At 40.9% G+C, this 12281-nt stretch overlaps 1 protein-coding gene across 5 annotated transcripts in view; it reads left to right on the top strand.

Annotated features, from left to right (window-relative positions):
- The window catches only part of CDK5RAP2 (CDK5 regulatory subunit associated protein 2), a 66420-nt gene extending 56519 nt beyond the window's left edge, over positions 1 to 9901 (top strand). For 4 of the 5 annotated variants that reach the window (XM_032448014.1, XM_032448013.1, XM_032448015.1 and 1 more), the window contains 7 exons: positions 939 to 1187; positions 2073 to 2168; positions 2259 to 2506; positions 4605 to 4751; positions 6213 to 6351; positions 8301 to 8347; positions 9234 to 9901. In XM_032448014.1, coding sequence (XP_032303905.1) covers positions 939 to 1187; positions 2073 to 2168; positions 2259 to 2506; positions 4605 to 4751; positions 6213 to 6351; positions 8301 to 8347; positions 9234 to 9293 — 986 coding nt within the window. In that variant the 3' untranslated portion in view covers positions 9294 to 9901. The remainder of the gene's footprint in view (positions 1 to 938; positions 1188 to 2072; positions 2169 to 2258; positions 2507 to 4604; positions 4752 to 6212; positions 6352 to 8300; positions 8348 to 9233) is intronic. The other variant, XM_015879253.2, reaches the window with a different exon arrangement.
- Positions 9902 to 12281: the final 2380 nt, after the last annotated feature.

Below are 12281 nucleotides of genomic sequence, written 5' to 3'. Positions count from 1 at the left end.
ACAACATGATGATAAAATGCGGCTTTTTACATGGGAAGTATAACTGCAAGGTGTGCTTATGCTCTGACCCAGCATGTCCAGGTTGCATTCCACCTTTTAAGGAAGATGTGGCACTGAATATAGGTAGCATGGTTAGGTAAAGAAGTGGAATGCTGGTCAGTACAGCATACAGGATCCAGCAAATTTCCCATTTGAAGTCCTTGTGAAAATCAGCTTTTCCCTTCTTCCTACATTACATAATATACCCTGCTGTTACCTGTATTTCATGCCTTACTGCAGCACAGCCCTCTTGGTGTAAGGCTTTAAGCCAGGGTTGGCTCAGGGATAAAAGTAAATTTCCTTGCAGAACTGGTAATGTAATTAAAGTAGCAGCACCCACCTCACGCACTTGAATCCTTTCCATTATCTGGGGAACAGTTTGACTTCAGCATGAGAGAACACACAGAATTTTTGTGTACCGACCCCCTTCTATGAAAGATGAATGCAGCCCTTGCTTTTTTCAGGTTCAGATTTGTTGCTGGTTGCCAGGTGATCACCGTTTCCTTTTTCTCTGCAGTGTGTAAAATTAAACTCCCAGTTGTCCTCTATCCCTCCTCCGTACTCCAAGATTTCCCATTACTTCTTTTTCCCCCAGACTGTGCTTTATTGCACTTCAAATTCTGTAAATCTTCTTCATTCTCCTATTATATTTTTTGCTGTTGGTATGAGGCTTATTAGCTATTATGGCCAAAGTAAAAAATAATTTTCAGCTCTTCAGATCTTTTGAGAGTAAAAGCAATTAAGACATGCTTTGTCAAACCATTATCTCAGTGCCGTTTGTAGTTAATTCTTAATATTGAGGATAAAACCGGCTATAATTTACTTGTTCAGCATTCTGATAATGGCTAATATTATTTCAATAGTGAGAGATGTTAAGTGTTCCTTTCAAATCGTTTCAGATCCCAGATGTGATGCATCAGAAGAATTTCGAAAAGATCAGAATAATCCCGTTGACTTACATGAACTACTGACTGAAATACAGAGTTTGCGTGTACAGCTTGAAAGAAGCATAGAGACAAACAAGACTTTGCATGAAAAATTGGAGGAGCAGCTTTCAAAAGAAAAGAAGGAGGAAATGGGATCGGTGTCAGCTGTGAATATCAATTATCTTTTCAAACAAGAATCTCAGCATTATGCAGGAATGAACGGTACTGTGCCACGAGTGCTTTTGTTATACGGTAGAACCCGTTCCTTGTTTCTTTAAAGATGCTCTTGAAACTTTACTCAACACTAACTCCCTTTCCTGCCTTTCAAATCCCTTTCCTGCAAGAGCTATTAGTGTATGGGGTGAAGAAATGCACACTGTGCTGTCTTATAGGCTCCAACCGTCACTTCTTTTTCATTCAAGAAAAGCATTTGCAGAACATGTCTGGGATGGAAGGATGGCTGTGTTGAAGTGCAGGAAATTTTGCTTACTGGAGGGTTCTTATTTTAATGCACACTTCTATAACATTTGCTGTGGGACTCAGAAAGGATCAATAAGTTCACTAAATGGTCTTGGTATAAATCAGTTTTCCCCTTTATGCTCTTGAGAAACATTTTACCTTTATTTCGATCATTGTTAAGTGAACCTGTTACAGCAAATCAGGGAAGGGTTGGGTTATGGCCCCAGCATGGATGAACAAGGCACAAGAAATGCTCTTTCTTGCTTCTGAAGTGCTCTGCCTTGCATAAATTCTCCTTTCCCACTGCTTGTGTAGGTATACGAGATCTGACCTTATGTATGGCATAGCTTTGAGAGTCTCATCCTTGTGGAGTTGATTAAAATATCTTCATCAGGCTATACTGTAGATTTTCTGACCGTGTCTTGAGTTGGGGAGATATCTTCAACTTTGGGCAGATACTAAGAAAGGAGAGTGTGGGTGAAGGTGGAAGATGCTCGGCCTGAGAACAAGAAAACTCACTGTATTTCCCTATTTCTTGAGCCCAAGCGTAGCATCAGTAGAGAAGAGGAACAGAAATTGACCTAGGATGATTTTTTAATGTATTTTAACTTATTGATATGCTCTTCTTTCTTCCTTTTTGATGTATAGAAGATCTTTGCAAATGCCCTGCTGCCAGCAGAAACATTTGTGAGCTGCAGAAGCACGGAAGTGGCGTTTTGCTGGCAAAAACAGGTACATCCAAAGGTATCCTGTCTGTGCACGTTTGAAAGATGTCTCATGTCAATTAGTTCTACATGTAAGGATAAAAAAATACATACTGTCTTTCTGTGCCAGGTACACGCTCTGCCTCTAAAGATGACTTAGACTGCTGCAGTACCTCATCTTCTGGTACATCATGCACCCCTCGTCTCGTTCCTGGGCATCGGATGTGGGCAGACAAAAATGGGCGCCACGTCCTTGGTTTGATTGAGGATTACAATGCTCTCCGGAAACAGATCTCAGAAGGACAACAGGTTTTGGGAGAAATGGAGGTTACTTTAAGAGAGGTCACTGGTACGAAGCTGCAGGAGCCAGGAATAAAGGTAAGCAGTGAAAGCTGGTAGAAGGGGCTGGGTTTTGCCTACAGATGCTATATATATATATATATATATTACAAAAACAACCAGGTTAATGGTGCAGCAGGCACTGTTAACTTCATAACTCTGTTGGGATACCTCAACCTTGGCTGTTGAATTTGCATCTAGATGCAGGTTCCTATTTGTGATTCCAGGTTAAGGAGGCTATGGATAAATAAGTTAATTCTGCTTCTTTAATAAGCTGTCTCACTTTACTTGAAATGAGGTGAAACTGCTTGCCTTTACCATGGAAACTGGTAGTCATCACACTGAAAATTATTAAAAAACAACAACAAAACAAGTTCAACCGTAAAATGCTTTAGATAGGGCTTAAGCTGTGGGGTATGTATCAGTAACCTGAGGATAAAAATAATAAAGGAGATTTTGTTGTAATTGAGGATTGGGATAAGCCCAGGCAATGAGAGTTAGTTAGAAGTAATTTAATAGACAGCTGACGACAGACAGCTGGCTGGATTCTCCACTTAATGTACAAACCCCAGTAACACCAAGTGATCGCATTACAGCAATGACTGATGTATGCTAATGAGGGTTGTTTTACATTGAGGAAGCTTTTATAGACTTTTTCCACTTTCTAGTAGCAGGTGAATACTTCAGTAACAGCAGCAGCTTGGCCAGCAACTTGAATATCTCAGTAGTGGTAAAGTCTTGACTTCTTAGACACAGTCTGTCATTCTTTCTGCAGACATAAAGATATCAAGTCACAGTGCTGTTGTCTTAAGCATTAGAATTCTTTAAGACAATAAAATGTTTGCTTTCTAATGAAAAATACACCAAAGGAGAAAAAATATCAGACATTTAATGGTTTTCCTCTAGAATCAGGAGAGCAAGTGTTTGCTTATGCTGATTTTTTCTTAGTTAACAGCCCTTTAGTATGGGATGGATGGGATAATCAAATCTACCTCTAGGTTTCAGCAAAAGGGAAAGAACAGCATGTATGTGTCCATGGCAGTTAATAACAAACTGAGAAACTTAACCTGCAATAGGGAAGATTTGGAACAGAAGGTTCGAACAAGATGCTGTTGGTAAAAGCAGTGAGACTGTATTGGTGGAGGCTGCTCATTGACATTGCTGAATCACTATTAGCAGAGATATTTCGAAGAACACTTCTATATCCGAGTTATAATTAGTAAAGCTGTTGAGAATGCAGCCTGCAACAACTCTGAAATTCTTTTTGTAGCATCACCTGCACACTCACAGTAGAAAGATGTCTGAATGACACTTAAGGGTCTCTGAAGTACCGTGTGTTTTCAGATGACCTAGTTAAGGTGCTGATAATGACTGAAGAAGTAATCTCTCTAAGTTTCTAACTTCTCTTGGTGCAAAGATAAAAGCAGCGAGTTTCCTATCAGGCTTTACTTCGCTGAAGTTTCAGACTACTTAGCAAATGGGATGCTTTGTATGACAGGAGGATTGCAATTCTGAGTCGCTATTCAGATGATGTGTTGGATGGGGCACAAACCAGAAATGCTTTTATTTCACTGCCCTCCCCCATTCTGTATCACTGCTGCTTTGGTAATCCATTTGCTCCCCTTGCATTCTTTCTCTCCTTTATTTCACATTCGTGCAATTTCTTCAATTTGGTTTTCTCATCTGTCAGCAGAGGAAAACATTTTATGTGTGTCCTGATAGTTATTTTAGCATTAAATGGAACAGTTTAAAGGGTCTGCTAAGGAAGAAACATCTATATTGCTTAAATTGATGTCTGTAATCATTTGACTTTCAAATAACATGACACAAAATGCAAATAGAGAAAGGCAAGAGTTGCCAACTGTTACCATGTGGCACAGCAAATCCAGTAAATGTAATCTATTATTAATCATGGTTATTGATGAGGAGAGATATCTCCTTCCTCCCTCAAATTCGGAGATAATGTGCAATTCAACAGCCTGCCTAAATGAAGAAATGAGCTTTTTGGGCACACAATAGCTGTGCACATCATCTTAAACATGAAATCGTATCAACGGGATTTATGCCACTAATTAAGACTACGTTTTCATATCTTACCTTTAAGAAACTATAAAGCCTGTCTAATCCTACAATACAGGTACCAGACCAAGCATCACTGCGAAGCTTTTCTGCAAGCACTAACACGGTGCAGCAGATTTTAGAAGAGGCCGCACGTTTATTGAAGCTTCTTTGGAGAGTTTCCCTTCCAATGAAAGCAGAACACAGTACAGCTCACGGCACTCAGGTAACTCTTGTTTCATTCTGTTTGTGTTTTGCTTTCTTGAACTGTTGCAGCGTGTCAAGGAGGACGCACCAGTGAAGAACAGTTGGCAAAACTGTTTGTAAATCATGACCGTAGGTAGCCCTGTTTTGAAGTAGCTCTCATCGCTGAAGGCCATGGCTGAGTGTGTACCGCCTTTCTGTCCTCGTCACACTGCACATCTCAGCTGTTTATTTAGCACATGCCTTATGTGAAGGTTGTAATCTGCAGCTTTCCCATGTGATACTCAGGAAAGCCAGGCAAACTGCAAGCGTTCCCTTTCAGTGAGGAAAGATTTGGGCTCCCTGTTACAGAATTAAATCCAATTTGATTATATATATCCCAGTAACAACAGAAACTTCAGCAACTTTGATGTAATCTGAGCTACATTTTCATTTTATGTTTTTGATGCCTAAGCTGTAAAATAGGATGCTTTCTTAAAAGTGTGACAAAACCCCGAGACAAGTTTTATAGCATTTTAACTAAAAAGGATTGCACTATGCAAATGAATGGAAGTAAACCGAATGAGGAATGAATTCTCTACTGTCATCATATCACTGCTCAACAATCAAACTCCGGCTGTAAAATCCATCTGAATTTTTATTTTTTCCCTGAGCTTTTTGTATGTGTTTCTTAAAAGAAGCAGGAGATTGCTGATGAGAATAAAACTTCAGGAAAGCTAACACTGGGTATATCATTTTAATATCATTTTTGTTGTAGTTTTCTAGCACTGTTAAATGTGTTAAAGCAGAAAAGCAGTGTAAATCTCTTATGTTTCTGTTCCGTGTTTGGGATATTGGAACTCTTCCATTGGTGCACATGAGGATAAAAATGGGTTGGGACAGCTCTATGTTGGCCTGGCTTGTGTGATCTGAGCACGTCACAGATACACACAGACAAATGCTTTTCCTGTCTGTACAATTTAAACCTTGATCTGGGTCAGTCAGAAAATCTGACCCTCGTGTGCAGGAGATCTGAGTTTCTACTCCAATTCTTAATTAGAGTCTATTAGAATCCTTTTTTACACCTTCTTATCCAACATACTGAGATCTTAGGATCATCAGAGTGCTTCTGATGTCTTAAATGCAGTATATGAAAGAATACCTCCCAGAAGATACTGAGCGTTCACTGCCTTCTGTTTAGCCCCATAGGAGTAATCAGCTCTTCTAAAGAGCAAAGTGCTAGGGAAGAATTCCAGAAGGCACTATTATCTCACAGCACAACAAGACAAATGTAGAAGCTTAACTTTGCCTGAGGAATCCAGATCAGTGCTTTATTAGCAGACTGTACCAAGGCTACCTTGGAGTCCTGTTTTATGGGGTACCAACCATGACTTGCTTAGAATTGGTGGTAAAAACTGAACCTTAAAAAGAGGAATCTAAGTGTTAACAGGGTATAAATAATTTCTGTACTGCCTTAATATATTATCATCATCTGCGAATACAGGATGAAGGAATGAAAGCAGAAATACTTAGATTACGGAAGAAACTGTCTGAGCAAGAAAAGAAGTTACACAGCACGGTGAAACGTTTGCACTCCACAAACCAGCTGAAAGAAAACATGGAGAAAGTCATCATTGACCAGTGTAAGTGTATTATGTGCCTTATTATGGTTCTTTCTTTTTGTAACTCGTGGCTTCCATTGAATTAGAGAAACAACAAAATGAAGACTCGTTAAGCTTTTATTTTGCCCTTATTTAACTCATTTTGCTCCATACCTATAATTTGTATGTCTGAATTCCATCTATCCTCCATTCAGTTTATTGTTGTTTTTCCTATCTTAGCATTGATGAGCTGCTTTTTGATCATCCCTTCCAGAAGTGTTGTATCAAATGACAGACAAGTCACTTAAACTCTAAATCAGGTTTTGTTTAGGGTTTTTAGTAACTCAGTTTGGGATTTCTCATATAAAAAAATCAAAGCTATTATGATGTCTGTGCCACTAAAATCCCTCAGGACAGATTAACTGATTTGATTTGGTCAGTTCTTAGTTCCAGCAACATGTCAGACAGTGGGTAATTTCAGTAGGGCTGAGAGTTTAAATCAGCAGGGATTTAACCTTATGGACTCAGCCTTTCTATCCATCCACACTTTCAGAAAGAAAACAGAGCACCTCCCTCTTACTTCATTCACGCCCTTTCAGCACACCCAGAATTAGGCCCTAATAAAACGAAACCTATGTTTTCTGAAGCTGTGCAGCCCTGCCTGCCTCCCAGCAGCTTCACCATTAGTGTCACATGCTCTAAATTCACTTCATGTACTGAATATAATATTTTTGATTTAGAAAAATCTAGTTTGCCGGGTGAAGTGAATTTACAAGCTGAGTTCTTTATGAGCAGGGAGCGCCGTGCTGCACAGAAAGACCCAGATACAACATTCTTTAAGTTTCATTGATTATGCGAATTATGGATGTCAAGTTACCTTTGCCTCAAAGAGCGATTTCAGAAATGTTTCTAAATTGCATCTGTATACAAATTCCTGACCAAGCATACAACAAAACTGGTGAATCATGGGCTGGAGTTTATGATGATGCTTATACTTGTTTAATTTCATTTTGCTAGTAAGCAACCACAGGCATTCCAGTAGGTGACCTTGCTCAGCTTCATTCTCTGAGCACCCTGCTAGATGGTCACTCCACTGAGGATTTTCAGATTCCCCTTTTATTTAGTTTAACATTCCTAAATACATTAGAGTCAGAGACTGGAACGTTCTTATTGCTCAGAGTCTTCTGTCTGCTATCTCTGGGCAAGAGAACGTAATGCTTAGAAACCTCATCTGAACCTCTGAACATGTAACAATGCAGTGCCAAATTGCAGCAATCCGCCAAGGGTATAATTATCTCGTGACAGCTATACCCTTGGAGTTGTTGGGTTCTTATTATTGTAATGAAAAATCTTTATTATGGCTAAATTGTTTATTTTTGAGACTGGAATATTAAATTGGCACTTGTGAATGGTATTTTTCAGCAGTTATGGAGGCTGACACAGATTAGAGAATCACATATTTAACCTGACATTTCTAAATATCAGTTTTGTTTAGAAGCATCCCCTCCTCCATTCACGGGTCTTGCTCTCTCCCTGCAGAAGCAAACTAGCTGAATGAGCAAAGGAAGCTTGGGCCCCTTCAGAGCGAGCCACTGACATGATTTCCCCCAAGCATATATAGGTTACTTTGTCCTTGAACTGCAGGAGGAGCTGGCTGACTTCTTTGCCATCTGTTGTCTTCCCAGCCCATCATCCCACATAACCTCTCCTCTGCACCATTTTCTTCTCCCTCTAACCTCCATTAGATCATGCACCGTCTCTCTTAAAATGAACAGAAAGTGTTCCTTTCATGCCTTGGATTGAGCCCAAACGGGGCTTTGGGCAGAGGAACAATTGGATATTGCTAAGAAAGCTGAAGTGGTGGTGGGGCTGTTTATGTTGGCCTGGCTGCTGCCCATCTCATAGATGGGAGTTTGTACATTATGTAATATTTAGTTCTAAGACTTTGAGTACAGTACAGTGTTGTGTAATCATTGCATCTTTGTTTCCAGTGGTTTTAACTCATGATGTCCTGAAGAAGGCGAGAGGAAACCTGGAAGTAAGTAACGTATCTACCGCACTTAGTTCCTTGATATATCAGAAATAGGCACTGCTACGTCAGTAGCATCTTGCAGAATTAGTCCAGTTTATTTTGGGTTTGCAACTGGAACAGCATTAAGATCAAGTCTGGGTGACAGCAGTTTACTATGATAAATATTCCGCACTATTTGATGTTTAAATTAGAGTTCTATGGCTGGCCATGCAGACAGCTACAAACCCTCTCTCTTTTCTGATAACTTTCCCCAGATTAATATTCATATGTCTTTTTTTCTTCTCCGATGGTTTATTTTCATCAGATCACAGCCCAATAAGCTGTCTACTGAATAAGTTCATGAAAGGCATCTTTATTTAAAGCCTGAGTGTGGGTTAATAACTGGTGCTTCTGTTTCTCTAAAACACAGACCCGATAGGTAAAGCTTTAGCAAACAGCTCTTTGCTAATGCAGAGCATTAAATTACTTTGAGCGTTTAAGTATCCACTGTTCAGATTTGATTTCTCCCAGAAGGCTCTGACTCCACTCCCAAAAGGCTGTAATATATTTCTTGACTCCTAAATCGCATCCTTCCCCTCACACCATTCTCAATGGCTGCACGTTTCCCAGCCCGCCCTTAAATTTTACCTCTCTTTTTGTGAATCTCTTCTCCATTATCCTCATCAACAGCAGCTTTGAGCACCTCCTTATGCAGCTCCTGCACAGGCTCAGTCCTACCTGAGTTAGAGATTGAGAACATAAAGTCTTTCTGCTCACAGAAATCTCATCACTTTAATAGGCGGATCAGCTGAACACAGCATTTGCAGATTCTTTTATGGGATGAGAGCTCAGGGATAGGGACTGGATGTGTGTAGCACCACAGAATTGTATTAATTAGTGCTTTTCTAACCAGGTCCCAGCAGCCGACAATCAAAAACCAGCTTCCTATACCAGCAAGAAAAGGATGCTCTGAAGGAGAAAGGCCCACTAATAATAAAAACAGACCATTCCTCTGCTTGATGGTTGCTTCTTTATGCCTTACTATTTATTGATGTAAAAAAATGTTCATTCAGCCTCTTTTAATGGAATCTTGTTTTGGGAAGAGCAAGGAACAAAAAAAAAAACAACCCTATTTTGGTAAATAACTTATTTAACATTTTCTGTAATGTAAAAGATGTTGGTTTTTAATATTTATTATGAAATCACGGTACTGAAGCTATTGAAAAAACCCACCTTTTTTTAAAGCTGGCTCCTTTGAGATTTTATATTTCACGTTGTCCGGCTGTTTGTTGTTGTAGTCAAACAGGTCCTGAGAGAACCAAGAGCTCCATCTTCCAGCCCCTTTCCCCACTTCTGAAATGATAGAACAGAGCTTAAGGAAGAACAGTTCTGCCAGCTGTCCTTGCTTTACAGTAATGCAAATAACCAGTGTTTTAAAGCATTGAGACCTCAGCTGGAAGGTTGTTCTGGAAGCCACCTCCTTCTGTGCTTCCTCACTGCCCTGGTAGGAAGATTGATGCTATCTCTGAAAATATTACTTAAGATCTGATCATTTAATTAAATTTTTCTAATAACCACAAATCTCGTTTGTGTTTTTTTTTTGTTGGAAGCATCAGAACTTTGAGCTCCTGTTGAACAAAGTTCAGGGGGTTGATGTCTCAAAAATGCCCTAATTTTTAGAAACTAATATTAAAGGATTAACTTTAGTGTTACAATAGCAACATTCCGGTCAGGCAGCACCAAATTCATGTGGTTGTGCTCCCTTCATCCTGCCTGCTGCCACTCAGTCCAAGGTGCCCACCCAGGCTCTGTGCACAGTATGAGCTGGGACATCATTCAGTTTAACCCCAACACACCCATAACTAAATGTGTTTGTTGGTTACAGAAACGTGGTGCCATAATGGCTCTGTCGAACAATAATCCTTTCAAGTTAGCGATGCTGTATGAGATAACTTACCTTTATCACACACAGAGGTTGGCATGAGGACTGCACTATCTTAGCATGGGGTTAGGGTTCTGCTGGGTCATTCACACTGTGCACTGGAGAACAGGCGCCCATAGGCTTCCACTGGAAACCGACAGCAGGGGGAGGCAAATTCATTTGTCTGGATTAGAGGAAAGATGCAGGAAAAAGCTGGAAAAAAAAGTGTATTTTTAACTTTGCAAATTGAAAAGCAACGGGGGGAAGGTAAGGAAAGAGGCATGCAGTCAAACTTGCTCTTCAGTCTCTTCACACATTATTGTCCTCACAGCTCACTAAAAACGTCAAGTTAATTTTACTAAGTAGCTAAATTATAGACACTCAGATGTAATCAGGACCTGCTATACGTTTCAACTTTCAGAATTAATCACCTTTTGGAGTTATCACACCTGAAGGAAACAGCTGTACGTCTATATTTAGTGCAACCCCTCTCTTGGTCTTCTTGCAGCTTTTCTTCCCCCCCTCCTCCAGTTACACCATCTGTGATTAAAAAATAACCATTAAATGTTTCCTTTTTCCTGAGATGATTTGCCACTTATTTCTGCTGGTCCCTGCTGTGCCCACTCACAGCTCTGCTCTCCTCAGCCCCTTTTCCTCACATCAGGTTGAACTCCAGGCAGGGCAATGGGCAGACAGGGGCACTATTGGGAAGGATACTGGTGGATCATCAGGTCTTTAAAACGAGACTATTCTATAAGATCAAAGGAGGGGTTGTGTCTGTGATTACAATCACCAAAGAGAACAAACAGAAGCAATACCCCCGAATCACAGGCTGCTTGCTGGCTGTATTAAAAATCAATCAATGCTAATGCAGTCAAGCGTTTAAAAACAAAAAGCACAGTAAAGCAGAGTGGTATTTTAATTTAGACCGAAGCTGCTCGCTGCATTTCAGGGCAGTAAGGGGGGGGGTCTGTGGGTATTGCTGTGTCCAACTCACAGCAGGGCAGAGCTCACACCCAGCTCAATGCCATCACCCTGCAGAGCTGAGTGAGGTGCACACAACTCCTCGTGCTCTGGGTTTATTCTCAATGCTGAAAGAGACAAAGCAGCTCCTGTCATCACTTCCAAATCCTACAGAAGCTGCAATAAGAAAGGGGGGGAAAACAACCAAACCCACCACCAAACCCAGAAATAGCTGCAGTGCTTTTTGGCATTGACACTCAAAGCAAAGAGGCTTTGCAGGCTGCTGACTCCAACACGAAGCCTTACCTAGCAGCAGGGTAATAAAGTGTGTCACTAACACAGGTACCCCCTGCAACATGTGGGTAACCTCACACACAAGGATGCCCCTTCTTCCCCTCTGCCAGGCTGAAAGAGTCTGAATACGTGCCCTCCATGGAGCACAATGATCTGAAGAAGCAAGTGCTCACTGATGCTCTGTCCTGTCCAATCCCAGCACCCAGCCCTGCTTGCTTTCTGAATCGATTCCTCTTGAGAAAAGCCCTGCTGCCTAATTTTGCTGCGTGTTTGCCTTTCTTTAGAAAGAAACTTGTTACAATCCCCCCCCATTCCCCTTAACCCCATCAGAGGAATCTACTTGGGTAATTTGTTAAAGCGGATTGCATCTCATGCATAATGCATGTCCCAGCAATCTTTATTTTTGCACTGCACTGTGTGCGTTCTCAAACAGGATCGGAGCCACGTGCCTGCACGCAAAATGAACATTAGCAGCCCCTCTATCCCATTTACGTAAAGGAAAGAGTAGAGAAAAGAAATCCTCCGCTCTTTCAAGCTGTTCTGGTTGGGATTGCTAAGAGCAGCTACCAGCAGAAGCACGTTTGTATAGTGCTGAGTAAACCAGCTCAGAGCAGCACGTCCTTAAGGACCACATCTGCACAGCTCTAACAGCTCTAGGGATGGTGACTCCACCGCTCCCATGTGTACCAACACGCTGCCACTCTTTTGGAGAAGAAAACTTGTTCCTCACTATAAAGTCCACTTAAAATACAGCTGTGGGGCTCATGTCCCCACACACACCCC

This window comes from Coturnix japonica, chromosome 17, assembly GCF_001577835.2.
Source record: "Coturnix japonica isolate 7356 chromosome 17, Coturnix japonica 2.1, whole genome shotgun sequence".
Lineage (NCBI taxonomy): Eukaryota > Metazoa > Chordata > Aves > Galliformes > Phasianidae > Coturnix > Coturnix japonica.
Note: the sequence above shows the minus strand (reverse complement) of the source record. Positions and strands in the feature narration are given on the sequence as shown.